The sequence below is a fragment of the Bos javanicus genome, chromosome 19, assembly GCF_032452875.1.
Source record: "Bos javanicus breed banteng chromosome 19, ARS-OSU_banteng_1.0, whole genome shotgun sequence".
Taxonomy (NCBI): Eukaryota; Metazoa; Chordata; class Mammalia; order Artiodactyla; family Bovidae; genus Bos; species Bos javanicus.
The window spans coordinates 6478161-6505370 of record NC_083886.1 but is presented as its reverse complement, the minus strand read 5'-3'; the positions used below and the strand labels follow the sequence as shown (position 1 = coordinate 6505370).

General features: G+C 38.3%; 1 protein-coding gene and 1 pseudogene across 8 annotated transcripts in view; one reads left to right on the top strand and one right to left on the bottom strand.

The window, feature by feature from the left end:
- STXBP4 (syntaxin binding protein 4) overlaps window positions 1–27210 on the bottom strand; it is a 254199-nt gene that overhangs the window by 108396 nt on the left and 118593 nt on the right. For 7 of the 8 annotated variants that reach the window (XR_009731174.1, XM_061389991.1, XM_061389993.1 and 4 more), the window contains 4 exons: window positions 16913–17089; window positions 4583–4699; window positions 3438–3487; window positions 1338–1471 (listed from right to left, as the gene is read on the bottom strand). Coding sequence is in view for 7 of the 8 variants with exons in the window: in XM_061389991.1 (XP_061245975.1) it covers window positions 1338–1471; window positions 3438–3487; window positions 4583–4699; window positions 16913–17089 (478 nt within the window). In the remaining variant the exon portion in view is untranslated. The remainder of the gene's footprint in view (window positions 1–1337; window positions 1472–3437; window positions 3488–4582; window positions 4700–16912; window positions 17090–27210) is intronic. The other variant, XM_061389995.1, reaches the window with a different exon arrangement.
- LOC133233086 (U6 spliceosomal RNA) lies at window positions 7996–8095 on the top strand (annotated as a pseudogene).

Below are 27210 nucleotides of genomic sequence, written 5' to 3'. Positions count from 1 at the left end.
GGAGAGAAGAGGGTTCAGCATGGGGAACACAGGTATACCTGTGGCGGATTCATTTCTATATTTGGCAAAACTAATACAATATTGTAAAGTTTAAGAATAAAATAAAATTAAAAAAAAATGTAATAGGTTAATCAAAATTATAAAAAAATGCTCCCTGCAAAAATTTAGCAAATACTCTTAGAAGCATGGATTCCGATCCTCTATAGCATTGTTTTAAAGTCAAATGTTACTTTGCAGGAAGAGTCTTGAATATTACCTAATTTTACTAAATCAAGTCATCTACTCCTCAGGACTTACTCAAAGTCCTGGGTAGTAGATGACTTACTACTTTAATATTCGATTTACTTACTATTTTAATACTTGATTAAAACAGACTTTTTCTTTTGTAAATTTTTGTAATTCTTTAGTATATTAACATAGACTTTTGCTACGTGTGTGTGTGTGCGTGTGTGTGTGTATCTGGTCCCTAGCATAGAGATTACGAGTACAAACTAGAGGAATAGAGAAATGTAAAAGGCCAATACAAAGACAAGTGGCAGACAGACTGACACCAAGCAAAGAGACAGAAAACAGACAATAAAAAGGAAGTTCAAACATATGTTGGGGGAACAAGTGCCTGGAGACAGGAAGAGGGAAGGATGGCAATGTCCAATCCTGAAGCTTTCCCCAAGGATCTCCCTGTCAGCGCGGAGGTCACTGAGAGCGCTGGAGGCGTCCATGACAGAACATGCAGCTCCTTGAGAGAGTGTTCCCTCAGCTCTGAAGAGCAGGGAACTGCTTCAGCTCTTTTGCAGCCCTGTAATTAACTACCCTGCTGACTGCCCCAGGGTTTGTTCCCAATTTTCTCTGGTTGTGATCCGGGGGGTTTTCACAGTTATATTTAATGTTTCAGCAGCCTTGTCATTCATCTTTATTGTGTTCTAGGGTCTTTTGCTCAGTTGGGCCTTACCTTCAATCTTATTCCATCTGTTCTATACTATTAAAAAATCCCTCAAGGTTGATTCCACCCTTCCAGGTCTCCAGTGCTGTTGTGGATTTATTTTTAGAATTTATTATACCATTTCAAAGAGACTTTAGATGGAAGTAGAGGTAAAAAAAAAAGTCTTAACCAGCTATCTTCTGCTGGAAGTCATTTTGAGCACTTAAAATAAAACAAATATTCTCCTCCTACAACTGGTTGCATTAAACCTTTTAAGGTTTTTATCAAAGAGCTATCAATTTCACCATAGGCAAACCAATACATTTCACAAGAGTAAACAACCAAATGTGAAATTTTCTTCTTTTGTTTTGCTAAATAAGTGATTTTTTAAAAGAGTGAAAATGTATAGAAAACTTACAATCCATATCAAGTATGGCACGGACAGATTTAACAAGTTCCTTAGACTCGAGTGCCAGTGTTGCTGGGATGTTGTGTCCATTCTTTCCCAATGGCGTGAGGGACGCCTGGGAAGCTAACAGAGCTCTTCTTTCACTATGAGGGCAAGAAAATAAAGCTGAACTTATTACATAATGAAGAATATCTATCTTTGCTAAATCTGAATTCTTATTAGCTATAAAATTGCAGAAAATTTCTGATTTCTGAGAACACTGTATTCTTATAGTCATAAACTGAAATGATGCTCACAAAATAATACTTGTTTTTAATTCTTTAATACATAATAAATAGGGATATTTAAAATATTAGGTTGACCTTATGTATAAGGAGAAGGAATAGAAGGACAGCTCCTCCTAAATCATTGTTTGGATTACATGATGTAGCCTTTTATTTAGTCTTGTAGACATTTAAATTAAACAGTTAAACATAAATTCATCAAATAGACATTTACTACTACCTTGACTCATTGGAAAAGACCCTGATGCTGGTAGGGATTGGGGGCAGGAGGAGAAGGGGACGACAGAGGATGAGATGGCCAGATGGCATCACCGACTCAATGCACATGAGTTTGGGTGAACTCCGGGAGTTGGTGATGGACAGGGAGGCCTGGCGTGCTGTGGTTCATGGGGTCGCAAAGAGTTGGACATGCCTGAGCAACTGAACTGAACTGAATTAGTAATACTAAATATAAATTCTACTACTAAATTTGCTACTGATATTATCTCTTAAATTATCTCTTACATTTGCTGTCCCTAAATCTAAAACAGCCTAGAGCATTTATACCACTTTTAAAAAATGCAAATTTCACCTGAAATTCTGATACAATTAAAATGCAAGGTTTTACTTTTACCATTATGTTAAAACTTTTACTTGAAAAGAGACAATTTTAAACTGACAACAAAGGCATCATTACTTATAATCCATCTTCCTAGGCAAGACAGCATTAATTCACAAGGAAAAACTAAGGCATTAATTCTCAAATTCAAATACAGAGCCTTTCTGTGTAGAAGACCAAGGCCAATATCCACTACAGAAGATAAAGTGTATTAAAAAGACTGAGCCAAATTTTACTCCTTTAAACTTTAACTTTAACTTTTAAACTCCTTTAACTTTTCAAGTTGTGGTAAAAGCTGCTTAAGGTTGTTTTTTTTTTTTTAAAAAACTGATATAAAGTTGATTTACAATACTGAATAACTTCCAAGTATAAGGCAAAGTGATTCAGTTATATATGTATTAATGTTGCTTTTTAAACTTACCTTTGTTCCATGAATCTGCAAGAGCAGACTCTGGCTTTTAAAAGGTCATTTTTAATATCAAAACTTTTGAATTATTATTCAAGGCCACAATGAAACCTTGGGTGGTAGAAGTCGGGGTCATGTTTAAACCATAAAAGGAGAATTAATTGCTGAGTATTTTAACATCCTTACTGAAAATAATCATCATGGAATTCACATAATTATCTTACATCATAAGCAGCATATTGCTATTGTTGGTGTTTAGTCACTAAGTTGTGTCCAACTCTTTTGTGACCCCATGGACTGTAGCCTGTCAGGCTCCTCTGTCTACAGGATTCCTCAGGCAAGAATACTGGAGTGGGTTGCTATTTCCTTCTCCAGGGGATCTTCCTGACCCAGGGATCAAACTCGAGTCTTCTGCATTGGTAGGCGGATTCTTTAAAGTCACCAGGGAAGCCCCATAAGCCAGCACCATAAGCAGTGAAATCCGATGATAACAGACAACAATAAAAACATCAGATTTCACTTGAAGAAATATTACAATAAAATCAGTTAAAAGGTATACCAGCATAGGCGATTTTCTAAATTCAAAAATGCTATGTGGAAACCTAAAATACAGTGAATCATCTTTGTTTACTGAACTGCTACTTTCACAGTAAAGGGTAAAGTTTTCCTATGTTTCTTCAAGCACATGTTGCTAGAAGTAGAAGTATATTGCTAGTAGCATCCTGTATAAAAGGGAAAAATTGCTTTGACTATCTCAAGGCTATAAGAGATTTTAGCATTTTAGCCACAAGTATCAGATGAAAGCACTTGAATTTTCTTACCTTAAATTTGACAAAGGTGCAGAATTATCAGAAAATACATCTTGAATAGCCTAGAGACAAACAAAACAGTAAAGGCAATATGTAACTTTGATAGCTTTTTAAAATGTTTTTTCTTGTTTAAATAATATTTATAACCCCTCCACCCATATTATTGGAAAGGTATTTTTGTTATATATAGAAAAATCAGTTACATTAACATACAATTCTCAGAATTATAATACATAGACATATTTCTGTAAGGGTATTTATCAACTCGGAGAAGGCAATGGCACCCCACTCCAGTACTCTTGCCTGGAAAATCCCATGGACGGAGGAGCCTGGTAGGCTGCAGTCCATGGGGTTGCGAAGAGTCCGACACGACTGAGTGACTTCACTTTCATTTTTCACTTTCATGCATTGGAGAAGGAAATGGCAACCCACTCCAGTGTTCTTGCCTGGAGAATCCCAGGGACGGGGGAGCCTGGTAGGTTGCTGTCTATGGGGTCGCACAGAGTTGGACACGACTGAAGTGACTTAGCATAGCATAGCATTTATCAACCAATGTTTACTTAGTATCAAAAGTTTTAAGAAAGTTTTCATTAAAACATAGCATATATTGAGGATCATATAACTCTATCTCAATCACTTCTCTTAATCTGTATGTTAGCTACTCTTTTCATTATCTAAGCAATTTAAAATCTTGAGAGTCCCTTGAACTGCAAGGAGATCCAACCAGTCAATTCTAAAGGAAATCAGTCCTGAATATTGACTAGGACTGATGTTGAAGCTGAAACTCCAATACTTTGGCCACCTGATGCGAACAACTGACTCACTGGAAGAGACCCTGAGGCTGGGAAAGACTGAAGGCAGGAGGAGAAGGGGACGACAGAGGATGAGATGGTTGGATGACATCACCGACTCGATGGACATGAGTTTGAGTAAACTCCTGGAGTTGGTTATGGACAGGGAGGCTTGGTGTGCAGCTGTCCATGGGGTTGCAAAGAGTCAGACGTGACTGACTGACTAAAGTGAACTGAAGTCAGCATTGCTGTTTTGAGCCCAGGGAAGGTTTCACTAGCCAACAAACACCATGACATTTATCTATATGTCAGTTGTCTACCTATTTCTTAAAAATGGACATAAAGCGATGTAACAGGAAAATTTACCTCTACAAAATGGAGAAGCTTTTCAGTGGATGCCTCAAAAGTTTTCCGCGCCATTTCTGATTTTCGCAATTGGCAGTCCAGTACTGTGATTCTCTTTCTTAACTCCTGAACACTTTCCTGGACAGAAATATCAAAAGAGATTTTCTCTTATTGTATATATCTTTTTATTTGGAGGGTCACTTAACTAATTGCAATATTTTTAAAAGTTAAACTGCATAGGGATGCTGAAAATTTTATAATATAAGCTACATATAACTTTACTGACAAAGCTTAACATTGTACCAGCTGTCAGGGTTCCAATTCAGTTTCTTCAGAGCAAGCAATGAAGCAAATTTGAAGTTGAAGGGAACTACATTGATAAATGGCACACAAAGAAAAGTATAAAATTGATTATATATTACTCCTTCCACACAGGAGGGAATAACTACTACTTTATTAGTCTTTTTACAATAAGAAAATATTAATAATAAAGCAGGAAAAGCATACGAATCAATTGCTTTCAGATTTTGGGCAACAGGCAATGAAAGATCGGGATCCTGGAGAGACTGAAAACATGAAAGTTAAGCTCCATGACTGGCCTTTTGTCTAAAGTCTTCAAAACATGGCATAGGGAAAAAGGGTCTAAAAAGAAGATAGGGTTTTACTGAGCTGAGGAAACAAAAATTGAAATTTAGAGATGGCTAAACCTGTGGGGCATGGTAGAAGATAAGAGGAAGCAACACAAAATAAAAGCTGTGAAACTATACCTAAGTATCTCTTGGTCTTTAGCAGGATTCTAAGCTATGCATATGCACAGCCAGGCATTAAAAGGCTGGTCCACTATGGTGGAATGTAAGCTAAACAGAGGTTCTGAAGTTTACATTTGGCTGTAAGTCATTGGTGTTTGACCAATTAGAGAAGAGAAGCTTATGTGAACACCCTGGATCCTCAATTGAGACCACAGTAAGACCACATCTTAGGAATAGAGCTATGTATGCAGGTCAGGAAGCAACACTTAGAACTGGACATGGAACAACAGACTGGTTCCAAATAGGAAAAGGAGTACGTCAAGGCTGTAGATTGTCACCCTGCTTATTTAACTTCTATGCAGAGTACATCATGAGAAACGCTGGGTTGGAGGAAGCACAAGCTGGAATCAAGATTGCCGGGAGAAATATCAATAACCTCAGATATGCAGATGACACCACCCTTATGGCAGAAAGTGAAGAGGAACTAAAAAGCCTCTTGATGAAAGTGAAAGTGGAGAGTGGAAAAAGTTGGCTTAAAGCTCAACATTCAAAAAATGAAGACCATGGCATCTGGTCCCATCACTTCATAGGAAATAGATGGGGAAACAGTGGAAACAGTGTCAGACTTTATTTTTTTGGGCTCCAAAATCACTGCAGATGGTGACTGCAGCCATGAAAGTAAAAGATGCTTACTCCTTGGAAGGAAAGTTATGACCAACCTAGATAGCATATTCAAAAGCAGAGACATTACTTTGCCAACAAAGGTTTGTCTAGTCAAGGCTGTGGTTTTTCCTGTGGCCATTTATAGATGTGAGAGTTGGACTGTGAAGAAGGCCGAGCACCGAAGAATTGATGCTTTTGAACTGTGGTGTTGGAGAAGACTCTTGAGAGTCCCTTGGACTGCAAGGAGATCCAACCAGTCCATTCTGAAGGAGATCAGCCCTGGGATTTCTTTGGCAGGAATGATGCTAAAGCTGAAACTCCAGTACTTTGGCCACCTCATGCGAAGAGTTGATTCATTGGAAAAGACACTGATGCTGGGAGGGATTGGGGGCAAGAGGAGAAGGGGCCGACAGAGGATGAGATGGCTGGATGGCATCACTGACTAGATGGACGTGAGTCTCAGTGAACTTCGGGAGTTGGTGATGAACAGGGAGGCCTGGCGAGCTGCGATTCATGGGGTCGCAAAGAGTCGGACACGACTGAGTGACTGAACTGAACTGAACTGAACCCTAAAGTGGCTTTCCATGTGGGGCTAGGGGTAAGGAATCTGCCTGCCAATACAAGAGGTGCAAGGGATGCGGGTTTGATCCCTGGGTTGGAAGATCCCCTGGAGTAGGGAATGGCAACCCACTCCAGTATTCTTGCCTGGAAAATTCATGGACAGAGGACCATGGCAGGCCACAGTCCATGGGGCTGCAAAGAGTTGGACTGTGCCTGAGCACAAACATATAACTCTATTGATTGTTACAGTAAAACACATTTTAGTTAGCTTATGGTGGCTTTTTTGGACAACATGGCTTACCAGATGCTGACAGAAACCCCTGTTAGTGTGGCATAATCCAACATGCTGAAGATACACATACATATTTAATGTAGCATGACCCAATTTGAAGCTGAGCTGGCGCAGAAGTAAAAGAATGCCGTGAACAGTAAAGGAATTTCATGAAGAGACGTGCAACAGCATTGCTGCCTGAACCCACTGAAGTGAGAATACAGTGGAGCACAACTTTATCTCAGGGTATTTGCTGATTCTTGGTGGCCTCTAGTTTGGGGTTTCATCAGGCACAAACAGGAGAACTTTAATGGGTAAATTAGGGAGAAACAAACCTCTTGATTTTGGCTCTGGTGAATGGTAGACCCCAGTGCACCACTCACGCAGGTTAGAGATCAGGATTTATATTACTTATGTGGTCTGTACATTCATAAGCTGAAAATTTAGTTTAAATTTTACCTGACTGGTAAAAGCAAACACAAACTTTCTTTAGTGGGTTAATTTCTAAATTCAGATATCAAAGAATTCCTACATTTAATGTATCAAAAGATGATGGCCTCAGTAAATAAGCTACTATGGATAAAAAGTCAGCTGAAGGACACAAATTATAGGATCAGACCTACAGAGATTGGAGATACTGAAGTGACTGAATACAGAATATAGTTAGAGTTGGACTATAAAGAAAGCTGAGCACAGAAGAATTGATGCTTTTGAACTGTGGTGTTGGAGAAGACTCTTGAGAGTCCCTTGGAGAGCAAGGAGATCCAACCAGTCCATCCTAATGGAAATCAATCCTGGATGTTCATTGGAAGGACTGATACTAAAGCTGAAACTCCAATATTTTTGTCCACCTGATGCGAAGAGCTGACTCATTTGAAAAGACCCTGATGTTGGGAAAGACTGAAGGCAGGAAGAGAAGAGGACGACAGAGGATGAGATGGTTGGATGGCATCACCGACTCAATGGACATGAGTTTGGGTAAACTCTGGGAGTTGGTGATGGACAGGGAGGCCTGGTGTGCTGCAGTTCATGGGGTCACAAAGAATCAGACGCGACTGAGCGACTGGACTGAACTAATGTTCAATATGCTTTAGAAACTAAGAAAGAATTTAATGCATAATAAAGAGACAAGATACTATCTAAATAGATCCAGATGAAGTAAAAAAATCAAACTTAGAAATAAAAATGCAGTGCTTACTTAGCACATATACTAAAATTGGAATGATACAGAGATTAGCATGGCCCCTGCACAAGAATGATACACAAATTTATGAAGCATTTCATATTTTTCACTCTTGGATATAAATCACAGCAAGATCCTCTTTGACTCACCTCCTAGAGTAATGGAAATAAAAACAAAAATAAACAAATGGGACCTAATTAAACTTAAAAAGCTTTTGCATAGCAAAGGAAATAATAAACAAGATTAAAAGACAAGCCTCAGAATGGGAGAAAATAATTGCAAACAAAGCTACTGACATAGGATTAATCTCCAAAATACATAAGTAGCTCATATAGCTCAATATCAGAAAAATAAACAACCAATCAAAAAACAGACAAGAGGCCTAAGCAGACATTTCTCCAAAGAAGACATACAGATGGCCAATAAACACATGAAAAGATGCTCAACACTGCACATTATTAGAGAAATGCAAAACAAAAATAAAATATCACTTCACATCAATCAGAGTCATCATCAGTTCAGTTGCTCAGTGGTGTCCGACTCTTTGTGATCCCATGGACCGCAGCATGCCTGGCCTCCCTGTCCATCACCAATTCCCAGCACTTACTCAAACTCATGTTCATCTAATCGGTGATGCCATCCAGCCATCTCATCCTCTGTCGTCCCCTTCTCCTCCTGCCCTCAATCTTTTCTAGCATCACGGTCTTTTCAAATGATTTAGCTCTTCGCATCAGGTAGCCAAAGTATTAGAGCTTCAGCTTCAGCATCACTCCTTCCAGTGAATATTCAGGACTGATTTCCTTTAGGATGGACTGGTTGGATCTCCTTGCAGTCCAAGGGACTCTCAAGAGTCTTCTCCCAACACCACAGTTCAAAAGCATCAATTCTTTGGCTCTCAGCTTTCTGTATAGTTCAACTCTCACATCCATACATGACTACTGGAAAAACCATAGCTTGGACTGGACAGACCTTTGTTGGCAAATGTCTCTGCTTTTTAATATGCTATCTAGGTTGGTCATAGCTTTTCTTCCAAGGAGCAAGCAGTGTCTTTTAATCAGAATAGCCATCAACAAAAAAATTACAAATAATAAATACTGGAAGTGATGTGGAGAAAAGGGAGCCCTATTACGCTCTTGGTGGGAATTTAAATTGAAATGGCCACTATGGAGAATAGTATGGAGATTTAACAAACTAGGAATAAAATTACCATACAACCCACCAATCCCATGACTGAGCATAAATCCTGAGAAAACTACAATTCAAAAACACATGCACTCCAATGTTAACTGCAGCACTATTGACAATAGCCAGGACACGGAAGCAACGTAGATGTCCATCAACAGAAAAATGGGTAAAGAAGCTGTATGTATGTATATATATAAATACATGGACATATATATAGACACATACAATGGAATACTACTCGGCCATAAAAAGGAATGAATTTGAGTCAGCTATAGTGAGGTTGATGAACCTAGAGCCTGTTATACAGTTTGAAGTCACAAAAAGAAAAGCAAATATCGTATATTAACATATGTATGTGGAATCTAGAAAAATGGTACTGAAGAACACGTTTAGAGAGGAGAAATGGAGGCAGACGCAGGGAATGGCCTGGTGCACACAGCAGGGGAAGGTGCGGGCAGGGTGAGCTGAGCGCGCAGCACTGACACGTGTGCACCGTCAGGTGTGACGCGGACAAGCAGCAGGACGCGGCTGTACAGCACAGGGAGCCAGCCCGGTGCTCTGCGACGACCCACGGGGTGGAACGGTGCGGGAAGGAGGCTTAGGAGGGAAGGACACATGCACAACTGTGGCTGATTTGTGCTAATGCACGGTAGAGACCACCATGGCATTGTAAAGCAAGTATCCTTCAATTTAAAAAAAGGCAGTAATAACTAGAAACTCAGTTAATGTGTTTGCTGTCCAGCACCTTAAGATAAGTTGAAAAGAGAATAGGTGAACTGGAAGACAGAGGTAAATAAATGTATAATAGAGCAGAAAAATAAAAATGGAAAATATGAAAAGAGAAGAGGTAAGGAAAAAGTAACCAGAAGATCTATCATATATCCAATATAAATTACATAGGAGAGACAAGAAATAATTAAAGAGAAATAGGTCAGGATAACAGCTTAAGGTTTTGCAGAAACAGTGAAAGACACTGTTACTCAGATCAGGAAACTCATTCCTTGAATCTCAAGCATATAAATAAAGATAGCTCAATACATGGCTAACCATAGTCAAACTTGTGACCACTTAAGATAAAATCACCTAAAAAGAAACAACACACTGCAAACAAATAACAGACTGAAATCTGATATCACAACCACGGAACAAAAACATTAAAGAAACTCAGTGCCAGTTTAACACCCTAAATGCTACACTTCAAGAACAAGAGTTAATGAATATGTTTCCAGACAAACAAAAATAAATTTCATTACAACAGATCCTATCTTTGAAAGATGAATTTCTAAATGCTGTACTTCAGGAAAAAAGAAAGCAATTCAAGCAAAAAGTTCTGAAATGCAAGAATGTTGAAAAAAGAAAATGATAAACATGGAGGTCAATCTAAACAAAGATTGACAGCACAAAAGAAATTGTAATAATATCTAATTTATGATGTTAAAAGTCAAGAAATAACTAAAATAATTACAAAATATTAAATAGAAAGAGACTTGGATTTGTAGTAAAGTTCTTACAGTATTTAGAAGTAGACTGATAGTGATTAGTTTTATAATTTAAGTTAAAATAGAAAGCTACCATTGCTATTAGAAGATAATCATTACAATTAGAAACAAGTGTCTAACTTCTAAACTAGCATGAAAATTAAAGTTGCTTAGTCGTGTCCGACTCTTTGAGACCCCATGGACTGCAGCCTGCCATGCTCCTCTGTCCGTGGAATTCTCCAGGCCAGAATATTGGAATGGGTAGCCATTCCCTTCTCCAGGGGATCTTCCCAAGCCAGGGATCGAACCCTGGTCTCCCACATTGCAGGTGGATTCTTTACCATCTGAGCCACCTGAAAGTGAAAGCAGCGCAGTAAAATAAACGGGAGTGGGGGAACACAGGAAAAATCTGACCCAATCCAAACAAAAGGGGCGAGAGGGAGGTAAGACACGACAAACAACTAGAAAACATGGGACAGATAAAACACAGAAAATAAAAGGGCAGAAATTAAGCCAGTACATTAGTGAGTAAGAATGTAAACGGAAAGATCTTTCCAACTAAAGGTCAAAAACTAGTAAAATGGGAAAAAAATCCAATTACCTGTTGTTTACCATAGACAAAATTCAAATATTAAGGACAGGGACTTCCTTGTGGTCCAATGGTTAAAATCCGCCTTGCAATGCAGGAGGCGCAGGTTTGCTCCCTTGGAGAACTAAGATCCCATATACTATGCAGTAAGAAAGCCCGTGCTCCGCAACTAAAAGCCTGTATGCTGCAATTACTGAAGCCCCTGTGCCGTAACTACTGAGCCCGTGTGCCACAGCTACAGAGTGCATGCGCCGCAATGAAGGCTCCTGCACGACACAACTAGGACCTGATGTAGCCAGTCTAATAAATAGATCATATAAGGCCTGATAGAGTTTTGCCAAGAGAACACACTGGTCATAGCAAACACCTTCTTCCAACAACACAAGAAGACTCTACACATGGACATCACCAGATGGTCAACACCGAAATCAGATTGATTACATTCTTTGCAGCCAAAGATGGAGAAGCTCTATACAGTCAGAAAAACAAGACCGGGAGCCGACTGTGGCTCAGATCATGAACCCCTTAGTCAAATTCAGGCTTAAACTGAAGAAAGTAGGGAAAACCAGTAGAACTTTCAAGTGTGACCTAAATCAAACCCTTTACGATTATACTGTGGAAGTGAGAAATAGGTTCAAGGGATTATATCTGATAGGGTGTCTGAAGAACTATGGACGAAGTTTCATGACAGTGTACAGGAGGCAGGGCTCAAGACCATGCTAAGAAAAAGAAATGCAAAAAAGCAAAATGGTTGTCTGAGGAGGCCTTACAAATAGCTGTGAAAAGAAGAGAAGCCAAAAGCAAAGGAGAAAAGGAAAGATATACCCGTTTGAATGCAGAGTTCCAAAGGATAGCAAGGAGAGATAAGAAAGCCTTCCTCAGTGATCATTGCAAAGAAACAGAAGAAAACAATACAATGGGAAAGACTAGAGATCTCTTCAAGAAAATTAGAGATACCAAGGGAACATTTCATGCAAAGATGGGCTCAATAAAGGACAGAATGGTATGGACCTAACAGAAACAGATGAGATTCAGAAGAGGTGGCAAGAATACACAGAAGAACTGTACAAAAAAGACCTTCACAACCCAGATAATCACAATGGTGTGATCACTTACCTAGAGCCAGACATACTGGAATGTGAAGTCATGTGGGCCTTAGGAAGCATCACTACGAACGAAACTAGGGGAGGTGATGGAATTCCAGTTGAGCTATTTCAAATCCTAAAAGATGATGCTATGAAAGTGCTGCATTTAATATGCCAGCAAATTTGGAAAACTCAGCAGTGGCCACCAGACTGGAAAAGGTCAGTTTTCATTACAATTCCAAAGAAAGGGAATGCCAAAGAATGTTGAAACTACCACACAATTGCACTCATCTCACACACTAGCAAAGTAATGCTCAAAATTCTCCAAGTCAGACTTCAACAGTATGTGAACCGTGAACTTCCATTTGTTCAAGCTGGATTTAGAAAAGGCAGAGGAACCAGAGATCAAATTGCCAACATCCATTGGATCATCGAAAAACCAAGCGAGTTCCAGAAAAACATCTGCTCCTGCTTTATTGACTATATTGAAGCCTTTGACTGTGTGGATCACAATAGACTGTGGAAAATTCTTCAAGAAATGGGTATACCAGACCACCTGACCTGCCTCCTGAGAAATCTGTATGCAGGTCTGGAAGCAACAGTTAGAATGGAATGACAGACTGGTTCTAAATTGGGAAAGGAGTACGTCAAGACTGTATATTGTCATCCTTCTTATTTAACTTATATGCAGAGTACATCATGAGAAACGGTGGGCTGGAAGAAGCACAAGTGGAATTAAGATTTCCGAGAGAAATATCAATAACCTCAGATATGCAGATGACACCACCCTTATGGCAGAAAGTGAAGAAGAACTAAAGAGCCTCTTGATGAAAGTGAAAGAGGAGAGTGAAAAAGTTGGCTTAAAGCTCAACATTCAGAAAACTAAGATCATGGCATCTGGTTCCATCAACTTCATGGGAAACAGATGGGGAAACAGTAGAAACAGTGGCTGACTTTATTTTTCTGGGCTCCAAAATCACTGCAGATGGTGACTGCAGCCATGAAATTAAAAGACACTTACTCCTTGAACGGAAAGTTATGACCATCCTAGACAGCATATTAAAAAGCAGAGATGTTACTTTGCCAACAAAGGTCAAGACCATGGTTTTTTCAGCAGTCATGTATGGATATGAGAGTTGGACTATAAAGAAAGCTGAGTGCCAAAGAATTGATGCTTTTGAACTGTGGTGTTGGAGAAGACTCTTGAGAGTCCCTTGGACTGCAAGGAGACCAGTGCATCCTAAAGGAGATCAGTCCTGGGTGTTCATTGGAAGGACTGATGTCGAAGCTGAAACTCCAATACTTTGGCCACCTGATGAGAAGAGCTGACTCATTTGAAAAGACTGTGATGCTGGGAAAGATTGAGGGCAGGAGGAGAAGGGGACAAGAGAGGATAAGATGGTTGGATGGCATCACTGACTCGATGGACATGGGTTTGGGTAGACTCCGGGAGTTGGTAATGGACAGGGAGGCCTGGTGTGCTGCAGTCCATGGGGTCGCCAAGAGTCGGACACGACTGAGCAACTGAACTGAACTGAACTCATAATCTAAAATACAGGCAGAATTAAAAAAAAAAAACAAAAAACCTGAAAATCATAAAAAAAAAATACAGATAAAAGATCAAAGGATTATGTAGCCACCACACATGTAAAGAAAAAGAACTAGACAGGGTCATCAGATGAAGATTTAGAGTAAAAGAGGCTTTTGAATGAAAGGGGCTGGGATAGTTTATCATTCATTTAGAAAAAGAAAGAAAGAATGAAATGGACCCCTATCTCATACAATGACATAAAACCATGAAAGAAGGATCAAATTTTAAAAACTTTTAGAGACAAATACAGAAACATTTTTGAGAATGGAGGGACTTCTAGAAAGACACATGAAGGAAAAGATCGATTAATTGGATTATATGAAAATAACAGCTGTTCATTTCACTTTAGGGTGCAAAGGCAAGCATAAATTCAGGAGAAGAGTTTTACAACATCAAAAATAAAAACATTTCACATAGAAACAAAAATGCCTAATAAATGCATAAATATTAGCTCAACTGGCTATCTGGGACAAGAGGCAAAGCCCTGGTTTACTGCATTTCGTGGTGTAAATAATCTTACATGGCTCATTTCAAGCTAATCACCTGATGTCACTGAACACAGAGTTAAGATCAGTTTAAATACTTTCAAACACAATTGGCATTGCCTAATTGTAATTAGTAAAGCTGATCATACAATCATCACTCAACCTACCAATTCCACTCTAGTATGAACAAAAGAGAACTGCTACACATGTGGAGTAGGATATACATACAAAACTTTTTAGCAACACTGTTCATAAAAGAAGAAAATGAACAGTTGTACTGTCTATCAAATATAGTATGGACAAATATACTGTAATATATCCACTCAATGGAATACAAAAAAGGCAATGAAAAGACATGAACTAGCTATAAACTTCAAATAAATAAATCACAAATACAAAATTTTGAGTGAAAAAAACACAAGTCGGAATAATAAAAGTAATATGTTTTCTATTCATATAAAGTTGACAAACAGGCAAAATTCAACAATACATTGTTAAGGGATATGTGCATGCATGCTTAAGTGCTCAGTCATGTCCAACTCTTTGTAACCCCATGGACTGTATCACCAGGCTCCTCTGTCCATGGAATTCCCCAGGCAAGAATCCTGGAGAGGGTAGCCATTCTCTTCTGCTGGGGATCTTTCGTACCCAGGGATCAAACTCAGGTCTCCTGCATTGTGGGTGGATTCCTTATTGTCTGAGCCACCAGTGAAGACTAAGGGATATATATATACAGATAGTAAAATAATCAAGAAAATGGTTAAGATTAAATCTAGGAAAGTGGTTTTATGGGATGAAATTGGAAAGGGACATTGTGGGTCTTCAAATGTATTGGTAAGTTTTTATTTCTTAAGCTGAAGGAAAAAATAAATAAAAAGGGAGATAAGTAAACATAATGATAATATAAGGGAAAACTTGTAAGAAAAATATTTATTGTTATAAAAATAATCTGCTTTAAAAATGAATATCTGAATCTGAATTCTGTAATATTTTGGTGAGTATCTCTTCAAGCAATCTCAAACAAAAAAAAGTTTCCTTCTTTTTCTCCACTGGTATTGGGTTTGGAAAATGTTGAGATGTTCATCTCTAACATCTTTTGGGAAAAAAAAAATGATTATTTTCAGACATGGGCTAATGGCTTAGTTTAGGATTTTGTTCTCTTAACAAAATTTTGTTCCTCTGAATGGCATGAGACACCATTATGCTAAAAAAGAGAGCTGAATTAATTATATTACCACAAAACTTAGGACAAAAATGTTTTTCAGCTAGGAGCTGAAATAGAGAATAGCAAATAACCTACGCTTTAAAACATTGAATAAATTCATATGAATTACTTAAATGTTATATTATTTAAAAAGAAAGTATTTTTAAAGACTTGATTATCCCTCTGAAAATAAATCAAGTTATTATTTAAAAAGTACTTTTAATATTTTGATAATCCCACCAATATTTTCAGAATCATGTTAAGTTACTCACATGAAATAAGCATATATCTCTGATTTCAGAACATAAACCTAGGTCAAGAATAATAAATATATGCAACATTCCTTAGTATTTCTGCCATCTAAAGTATTGCTCCCCCTTGGCCTTATGGTATTATCAATGGGTGACAGGAACATCAGACTTCTTTTGGAACTCGTTTAAATGGCAAATGTGAAAAACGTATCTCTTAGATAACCAAAGAAAATTTCAGACTTTCTTCTGTATCTTGCTTTTCTAAAATTAGTTTCATTTCCACTTAGTATATTTAAAGTATTTAACTCTTTTATGTTTAAATAAATAAATGTAAGTTTTTCAAATTTGTTTTATGTTCTCTTGAAAGATGACTGGATTAGAGACATAAACACTTATTATGGTTAGAAAAAAATTCTAGGAAGTTATAAAATATCTATTTCAATTTATTTAATTTTCTACCTTATTTCAGTGAAAATAAAGTATATATGTCTATTACAGTTTTTGAAGACCATTCAATGAATATAGTACATATAATGTTTTACAAAATCACATAATAAAAAAAAATTCACATTAAAAGAAAGGTCACATTGCCTTCTGAAAAGCATTCAGTATTTTGCTACTGAAATTGAAGCCTGCTAAATTCAAACTCAAGTTTCTTTCTCTTAATTAACTTGGGCCTTTGGCAAAAAATTATTTAACTTTCACACTTCCTCAAGTGTTCTAAACAAAGAGTAAAACAGAATTAAAAGACAAATTAGCAAGTTTAGGGAAAAAGGAGGAAATCAATGTAATGGGACTTAATGCTTGAGTTGTACAATGTTGACCAGTGACCCAAATAAATTTGGGGCACATACTTTTCCATCCCAAAGCTATCTGGATAAAGGGAGGCTCATAACCTTCACATTACCCCCACCATGACACATCATCCTACCACTGAATAACAGAAGACAAACACTGACCTAGTTTAGAAGTGCAGACGAAAAAAAAAATGAAAACAGGATACATAGCTACGGCAAGGAAACCATGGTAACCAGAAAAGGGAACTGTTTTGCTTACTTTATTTTGGTCAGAATAATCAGCAAGCTGAGCCTTCAGCTCTGTAATCTCAGCCTCTAACAGACGGATCACTTCCTCGTAATCCATTTCCATTCCCTGTGCCTGTCTCTGCGCAGCTTCGGCAAGATGAAGCCGACTTCGCAGGGCTCTTGCTTCTTCGACCACAGCTTTGGCTTCCTAAATATTTAAAAAAATAATGTCATTGAAGAAAAGAATGTAAAAATAGTAGCGGTTTAAACAAATTATTTTCTTCTTTCTGGAAGTTATAATTCAAAAAATGAATCAATATAGTTATATTATTCACATCTCAATTTGAAGAGGGTTCAGGATGGGGAACACATGTATACCTGTGGTGGATTCATTTTGATATTTGGCAAAACTAATACAATTATGTAAAGTTTAAAAATAAAATTAAAAAAAAAAGAAAACTAATATTCATGTTATTTAATTAAGGTCATGCATGACCTTACTTTTCCTTGATTTCTTGGATAACTTTCAGTATGGACTCTCCAACTTCACACATTTAGGAGAGAATTTTGAAAATAAGAGAAGCAGAAGAAAATTGAAAATGGAAAATAGAATAAGAATTGGCTCAAAAGATAAAAACAGCAGACTTCTATAAGTCAAGTAGGTGGTAGGGCTCATGTTCTATGAAGGTTTTTGCAGCTTCATCAGATCCTGCTGAGAGATTTATAGTGTTAAGGGCTTCTCAGTGGTCCAAGCCCCAGGAGCCAAATCTTATTCCTAGACATCAGTCTAAGAGCTACCTCCCCATTTTGATTTAAGCCAAAAGGCAGAATTCAGTAGTAAAATATACAGCCATTTCTATAGGATGCAATGCTCACCACATTTAGAACAACACTGAGGGAAAGGCATTACTAGAAGCCATTTTATACATAATCAACAGAGGCTCAGAGAGGTAACATAACCTATGCAAGGGCAGATACCAGTGCCAAAATTTAAACCCAGCTTTACCTGACTCCAACATTAATGCTCTTCTCACCATTTTACTCCACCACCACATGACAAAAACAAAACCAAAACTATACACTCGCTGTATTTTTCATCTTAGGAAGTGGATGGTGTGGCCCAAAGCATTTGCACTCTCAAAACTGTGCCTTGATGCTGGCTCAATAACAGTTCCCAGGACACCAATATAATTTAATATTGCACTTGCTATAATGTAAACCATTTCTTTCTTTTTTTTTTTTTACTTGATGCAGAAATTGTTTTTCTCTGCAATGGAAATTTCTGCTCCAATTGCCGTGGCTAATATTCAACTATGGCTATTTTAATTTTCTGGGAGCTTTTACAGGACGCTTCCTTTTGTTTGAGCCTAGGGGAGGGTTAGAAATATTTTTACTACAGGACATATTTTAAGGGTCAATTTTTCATTCTTACATTCAATAACTATTAAGTACTTACTGTGTGTCAGTTTCTGTCTCCAGTACTGAAGATGGAGCACCTAACACAATACAAAGTCCTCCTTTTGTCCCCCGATATTTATAATCTAGTTTGGGGAGATGACAAACTAGAGAGAGTCAATGAAGAGCTCACTTAGAAGACTTTTAATCAGAGAACATCAGAAAGGATGGAGCTTTCTGGGCAGAGAGAACAGTTTGTGCAAAGGAACTGAGATAGCATTGTGCATCCATAGCATTCTGCATCTTGAGAGAACAGCAAGGAACTCAGGGTGGCCGAAGTAGACAGGAGGAGAGGACAGGAAGGAGGGGGTGCAGGACATGGGGGTAAAGTGCTCACAGGTCTCTGGGCAGGGATGGTGCTGGCATGGAGTGACAGATCTTGAGAGCCTTTGTAGGCCATTGTAAGGACTTTAGTTTTACTCACAGCCAGAGGGAAAGCGACTGGAGAGTGCTGAGCAGAGACGCGGTAAAAGGACACCTATCTAACTAACACATCCGTCAGTTCAGCCCAGACGATCAAGGGTTACCAGTGTCACAACTGGATCAACTTCACAAAAGACTGCACAAATGGGAGGTAATGGCCTAGTATGTGTCAACAGGGCTCTAAACGTTTTGGATAGATCACCTCAAATAATCTACCCAGTGCTGTGAGAGGTATGTCCAGTTTTACCCTCATTTAATAGACAGGAAACTGGAAAGTTAAGTAGTTTGCTCAGAATCACAAACTTAGTAAGTGGCAGAGCTGGGATTTGAACCCAGGCTGTCTAGTTACAAAGTCCACAGTCTTGGCTACAGAATATGCTAAAAAAACAAATCACTTGTAGATGACAACATCATCGGGGCCCAGCCCTGCATGAGCTCAGGATGTGGCCATTACAACACACTCAAACACATTTGAGGCTGCTACACCATTCCCCATTTTCCATTCAATCAGGCTAGGAAAAAAATAATATTATCACTGAAGAGAAAGGGAGGGGCAGAGAATTCACCATAGCAGCAATGAAGAATAACTAATTCGATGATTTGTCTCCTTCACAGTTGCTTCATACAGCCTTTATTCCTCTATACAAACAGCACTTTTATTTTTGTTCAAAGAACGCTAGTTAATTAAATGAAGAATCTGAATGGAATTTATACAGCCATTATGGTGCACTGATGGTAATACGGTGTGAAATGCAGTGGGGTGGTAAGAGATGCAGAGGTTTTGCTGCTGAATAAATTCATGTCATTTCTTTTGTAAATGTATAACTGTCAGGCTGGTAAATGTGACCCCTTAGCAAAGTTCTAGCCCAATTCCCACTGAATGGCTGTTTAAAAGATCAGTGCATTGAAATGACGACTCTTAGAGGAAGCAGTAAAGAAAAGATAGCAGCAGTGTGCCACATTTAGCAATACAGGATCACATAAATCCATTTTTTCTTTTCCTCCTGGGCTGTTTTCTAATAACTGTAAAGCCTCCTATGTCAGTAATAATTGAGCCAGAATTTTCCTAGTACCTCACCATGAGCCTGAAATCCAATCAGGCGAAATGTGGTAGCTAGTTCACTGATTTACTCTGTTAGGTACAGATTAATTCAGTTTAAAAGTTAGAAAACGCTGGATCATAAAATAGCAAGGGAATTCCAAACAAGCATCTACTTCTTCTTCACTGACTACACTAAAGCCTTTGACTGTGTGGACCATAACAGTCTGTGGAAAATTCTTAAAGAAATGGGAACACCAGACCACCTTACTTGTCTCCTGAGAAACCTGTATGCAGGGCAAGAAGCAACAGTTAGAACCAGACATGGAAGAATGGACTGGCTCAAAATTGGGAAAGGAATACGTCAAGGCTGTAGATTGTTACCCTGCTTACTTAACTTATATGCAGAGTACATTATGAGAAATGCCAGGCTGAAAGACTCAGAAGCTGGAATCAAGATTGCTGGGAGAAATATCAACAACCTCAAATATGCAAGTGATACCACTCTAATGGCAGAAAGCAAAGAGGAACTAAAGAGTCTCTTGATGAATGTGAAAGAGGAGAGTGAAAAAGCTGGCTTAAAACTCAGCATTCAAAAAACTTAAGATCCTGGCACCTGGTCCCATCACTTCATGGCAAATAGATGGGGAAAAAGTGGAAACTGACAGGTTTGACTTTCTTTGGCTCCAAAATCACTGTGGATGGTGAGTACAGCCACAAAATTAAAAGATGCTTGTTCCTTGGAAGAAAAGCTATAACAAACCTAGACAGCGTATGAAAAAGCAGAGACATCACTTTGCCAACAAATGACCATATAGTCAAAGCTATGGTTTTTCCAGTAGTCATGTACAGATGTGAGAGCTGGACCATAAAGAAGGCTGAGCATCAAAGCATTGATGCACTCGAACTGTGATGCTGGAGAAGACTCTTGAGAGTCCCTTGGACAGCAAGGAGATCAAATCTGTCAATCCTAGAAGAAATCAATTCTGAAAATTCATTGGAAGGACTGATGCTGAAGCTGAAGCTTCAATACTTTAGCCACCTGATGCAAAGAGCTAACTCACTGGAATAGAACTGGATGCTGGGAAAGACTAAGGGCAGGAGAAGAGGGTGAGAGAGGATGAGATGGTTGGATGGCATCATGGACTCAAAGGACATGAGTTTGAGCAAATTCTGGGAGACGGTGAAGGACAGGGAAGCCTGTCGTGCTGCTGTCCGAGGGGTCACAAAGAGTCAGGTAGAACTTAGCAACTGAACAACAAAGATGTAATAGCAAATCAGAAAAATCAACAAAAGCATTATGCATTTTAATATTAAGCAGTACAAAGAAATGCACTAAAAGGGAATCCTAAATTATGAAGGCATATCCCTGACATAACATTTTTTTAGTGACACAGAGAAAATGACTTCAACTTACACTGTCTGGTTGTTAAATCAGGATTTTCCACCTTAGAATTTCACAATGAACCGTCAGGGAAGATCAGACCAAATCCTTTGAAAATATACTTCACACTAATGAAAATCTTTGTAGGCTACAAGAACTTCGCTACGTGATTATGCTGAGACAAAGGGCAGCATAAGCTCAAAGGACAAAATACCGTATGTTTCCATATACAGCACTTTTCTCCCTGTAAGGCACTGTTGTTGCTGTTCAGTCACTAAGCAGTGTCGGGCTCTTTGTGACCCCATGGACTGCAGCATGCCATCCCTGTCCATCACCAGCTCTTGGAGTTTACCTAAACTCATGTCCATTGAGTCCGTGATGCCATCCAAACATCTCATCCTCTGTCGCCCGCTTCTTCTCCTGCCCTCAGTCATTTCCAGTATCAGGGTCTTTTCCAGTGAGTCAGCTCTTTGTATCAGGTGGATAAAGTACTGGAGCTTCAGCTTCAGTGCTTCCAATGAATATTATGTTGATTTCCTTTAGGATTGACCGTTTTGATCTCCTTGCTGTCCAAGGGACTCTCGAGTCTTCTCCAGTGCCATGAGTTGACAGGCTACTTTATGTTCCAACTCTCACATCTGTACATGACTACTAGAAAAACTACTAGAAAAACTAGAAAAACTCTAGCTTTGGCTAGAGACCTTTGTTGGCAAAGTGATGTCTCTGCTTTCTCAAATGGAGGCTAGGTTTGCCATAGCTTCTCCTCCAAGCAATAAGCATCTTTTAATTCTGTTGCTGGAGTCACTGTCCACAGTGATTTTGGAGCCCAAGAAAATAAAACCTGCCACTGTTTCATTAACATGATATTGAATAAAAAATATGGGTGTTAGATATACTTTAGAATCTTAGATATATGATATTTTTTTTCATTTTCTGGCTCTGTAATTCTCCAAGACTCAGTTTTTTCATTTGTATAAGGGTAAATAACAGCATCCACTTTATAAGCTCAAAACAACTCTCACAATAAGGGTTAAAGAACTACAGCTCTTGGTACACTTTTTCCCTGTTCCTCTTCATTGTTTTCAAATAGACACATAATCACCAACGCGCTGAGAGGGCTAGACTGGATGAAATGACTGAGGCACTCAAGCGGTTCTTTGGAAGTAAAACGTGCACGTCTTTTTTAACGTTAGCAACAGTTATGTAAAACCTTCCCTTCTCTAGTTGTGAGTTTTAACGGCTCCCCAAAGTAGAAGGAAAAAGCACTAACTGCAGTTGCTCATTTGTAATTAGGCAGCACATCCACATCACTAAACTGAGAAGTTCTGTAATTTTTAAGCTAATCAGTAAATCTTTCACAATGTCAACTGCTGACAGGAGAAAAAGGAGGCCTCCAAGAGATATGTTTTAGTGTATTGTAACATGCTACCAAGCCCAGAAGAATACTTCTCTTATCAGCTTCCTACATCCACTCACTGGAAAACCCTTCTTGGTCTTGGTCCCGTTACAGCCTGTGAAAAAGGTTAAGGGTTACTGCAGGAAGAGGGATGTTGAAGGAAAAATGTTTAAAAGCAAGCTATATTTAGTTTCCTTAAGTATTGATTTTATTAAAATACGCTTAATGTTCCTCTCAAGGGATGATCTCAAATAATTTGCTAGTGGTTCAAAAAAGGAATCTACAACTCATCCCTTAACCATGACATTGCTGGAGGAGAAAATGAATTCACAGAACTTTATGTACGTCTCTGATGTGTGTTCTTCCCCTTCCTTTCCTTTTGCCTTCTCTGGGTGTACATCCATCCCTCTCTTCCGCCTCCACACCTAACCAGTTATCAGGCACTGTGAATTCTTCACCGGTGATGTTTGCACCACTCCTTAATATCCACTCTTACCATCAAGCTATTACTCATGTCTTTAACACCTCACACATAGGTGCACACTGCATACTCTGTTCTTCACTATAATGTACTCTGCATACTTCTGAAGGATCAATTTTCCTGAAATATTGCCTAGGAAACAAACCTAGATAAAATGTTGCTAAGAACATGGTACACGATAAATATATTCTCAATCTCTACACTTGAAGGTTCTCCACTATTTGTTCCAAATCAGTCTTTCCAGTTTTAGCACACTGACTCTCTTATGGATTAACATATCCAAGTGCGTTCACTTACCAATTTCCCAGACTAAACTCTCTCACCTCCAAAATACTTTTGAGCACATTATTCCTTCCACTAGGTGAATATATTTTTCCTCTTTTTCTCCTTCATCCAGCTGCCATCTATTCTTCAAAATCTACTTTAGATTTTATCTTTTCTCATCTTTCCAGACCACTTAAGCTTAAAATGGTCTTAGCTGTGGAGCGGGTTCCTCTCTAGTTGCAGCAAGAGCGGGCTACTCCCCATATGTGGTGCACGGGTTCTCCTCTTGGTGCGGCACACAGGCTCTAGGGCGCGCAGGCTTCAGAAGCTGTGGTATGTGGGCTCAGTAGTCGTGGCTCCCGGGCTCCAGACCACAGGCTCAGTAGTTGCGGCACACAGGCTTCATTGCTCCACGCAAGTGAAAACTTCCTAGAGCAGGGATCAAACCCGTATCTGCTGCATTGGCAGGCAGATTCTTTACCTCTGAGCCACCAGGGAAGTCCTCCCCTCCTTTTATCCTTAATAATATCTGTTGTCTGTAATTACTCCACAGGCTATTTAGCATTTCCTACTGCTCTGTTAAACTGTCATGAAAATAATATTTTACTCCCAAACTTTCTAATGACAAAAAAGATCTTGACTGATGAAAGTAGAACACAAGTTGTCTGAGAGTAAAACCCTATTTAATATTAACAGGTCCTCCATTCAACATAAATAAGACATGTAACTGAGTTGACAAATAGTGAAAATGACTATTTTTTCATATATAATTGCCTTATAGAATTTTGTTAGGTATAAAGCTTTCATATGAAGGTTTCAATTTTACAGCAATATTAGTAGAATTGTATTTCATTTAAGTAATTACAATAACAACCATAAGTCATGCTATGAAAAATAGCACATAACGAAAAGCAAATCATTTCATCATGCTCTCTTTATACATGAATTAAAACAAACTCCTTTTATAGTACTTATCAAGTAAATGAAATTACATCTAAACCATGTGGAATGAATACCAAGGTTGAAAAAGGACAGAGAGCTACACTTTATTGTGCTCGACAATTTTATTGCTTGGTTTCTCATTAAACAGACTTAAAAATTATGTACACCAAGTTTATATTTCCCTAAAATTGATAATTTTCCATCATAAGTTAATATAATGAATATATGCTCTCAAGGACTATATAATCTTGAAAGTCCTGTCCAATCCTACCCAAATCCTTGATTCCATGATTCATGTGGTGACACTCCTTTGTAAGTGTGAAAAATGATAGATATTTGTAAGCTCAACAAATAAGATTTTCTTTAGTTTGTATGAAAAAGAAAAAATCCTCACTTTGCAAAGGAAGACTTGGTTCAGCTTTCTGGAGAAAAAGCAGGTCAATCAAATTATAATTAGCTCTAATTAACCCTCCCAAGAGCTGTCAACTTCTTTACCTGCAGCTGCCTCATCCTCCAAAAGGTGCAAAATTGAATTCTGCCTCTGAACATCAAAGAAAATCAAAGAAACAATGTTTAATCTCTGTTTATAAACAGAAGTCCCTAATCAAAGACAGACACACAAGTACATCTATCTAATAAATTTTACCCTGTGAACTTTGCTCACAATATAAATATTAATTAGTTAAAACCCTGTTTTGACAGTATACTTAACCCTGAACATGTATTTTCTGGTTTAGTGAGATTTCACATAAAAGAAAACTATTTTCCTACTTCTCCAGTCCTGGTTACAAGTGTACCAAAAGAAGATAGTATTGGAAATTTCTTTAATAATCAGAATTTAAATCCTGTTCAGTGAAACCTAGTATCACTCAGAGGCTACTTTTCCAGTTGTCAAATATTTAAAATTCATCTGAAGTTTGGGGTTTAAGAACAGAAATGTATTCCTTCCAAATTAACCTTTAGAGAATTCAGTTAGGATCAAAATTTTATCAAATTTTCTTTATTTTGATGGAACCTGACCAAGAATTCCAAATTTGAATCTAGCTATAATAAGATCTGGGGATTCCTTGGTAGCTCAGCTGGTAAAAAATCCGCAGGCAATGCAGGAGACTCAAGTTCAATTCCTGGGTCAGGAAGATCCCCTGAAAGGATAGGCTACCCACTAGAGTATTCATAGGCTTCCCTGGTGGCTCAGATGGTAAAGAATCTGCCTGCAATGCAGGAGACCTGAGTTCCATCCCTGGGTTGGGAAGATTTGCCAGAGGAGGGCATAGCAACCCAATCCAGTATTCTTGCCTGGAGAATCCCCATGGATAAAGGAACCTGGCAGGCTACAGTCCTAGGGGTCACAAAGAGTCAGATACCACTGAGTGACTAAGCATGGCACAGCACATAATAAGATCTAAGTAATAAACAAGATTCTTAAATTCATTAAGAAGAAAAAAGTCAGTGAGAACTGATAAGCAAATACTGAATAAATAACAACAGTAAGAAGGAAAAACAAAAAACAAACAAACGAATAAGGTGGGACATGGCCCAAGAATTTAAGGTATATATAAAATATAAAAATTGGTACTAGCCAAAGAAGAGTTAGATAAAACATTCATCCACCCAATATTTATTGATAAAGCTACTGGAAAAATTAGATAGCCCCAAACTGACCCGTAGATTATATGAGAATTTAATTTATGGTAGTGGAAAGTGAAAGTATTAGTTGCTCAGTCATGTCCGACTCTTTGTGACTCAGTGGATTGTAACTCGCCTGGCTTCTCTGTCTGTGGGATTTTCCAGGCAAGAATATTGGATTGGGTTGCCATTTCCTTCTCCAGGGGATCTTCCTGACCCAGGGATCAAGCCTGAGTCTCCTGAATCACAGGCAGATTCTTTACCATCTGAGCCACCAAAGATACCCAATGGTAATGGAGATACCACATAAAAATAAATGGTGCGACAAAAAGCTATTTGGAAAAGAAAGTATAAAGTGTAGCTTCTCATCTCATACTCTATACAACAGAATAATTTCTTATTAAGAACACAAATGAAGTAGAAAAAGCAAGAGTAGGAAAGGGATGCAAATGAAATATAAGGTACATATATGGTCACAAGAAATGTATCAGGAAACCAGCTACCTTGGATATGAAGAACTGTGATGCAATTCACAATTTACTTTGAAACCCGTGGTCATAGACAATCTTTGGTATATCTAACATGGATGACAATGAATCAAAGTACACACAATATTTTCAAATAGGGTGATTTAATTATGTAGGGTTAGGCAGGACTAGAGAACTCTTACTTTTAATTCTAAAATAGTTTGTGAATAAATCATTTAACACAGTGTCATGAGTCCCATAACAAAGTAAGAGTAACGAAAAGTGTTTCTCACGTGTTAAACTGCCAAGAAAGGAGTTTTATGGTATCAACTGCCTTATCACTACTTCCTCCTTGAGTAAAATTTACTAGTTTGTCAGCCAAGTTAACATATATTGCTCTCACTTTGTGTTAAGAAACATAAAATGTTTGGCATCTGCCTAAATGTTTGAAATATGCCCTGGAAAGGTGCTCTCTTTGCCACTGACTTATGCAATGTTACAGATTTGTAATTGCTCGTATTTGGTTAACAAGGAAAGTTATAGGCAGCATAGCTACTTTGGTGTACAATCACGCCTCTGACAACTCACCATCTCTAGGGCACTTATTCTGAAGGGCTTTCTAGAAAGTGATGATTTTGCCTTGTTTTTTTATTTTTCTTACTAGATTGAGAGCTCCTTGAAGAGATTATGTCTAGCTTTCACACTGCATTCACATAAAATAAGAATTAAATAAAAGAAGCTCAAACATTTCCCTCCCCAAGTGGCCCTTATAAGTTACTGCAGGCATGTGTGAAAAAACTGAGGAAAGAATGGTGAGTGTGGTCTCTGAAGAGCCAGAAAAACAGTGGCTCA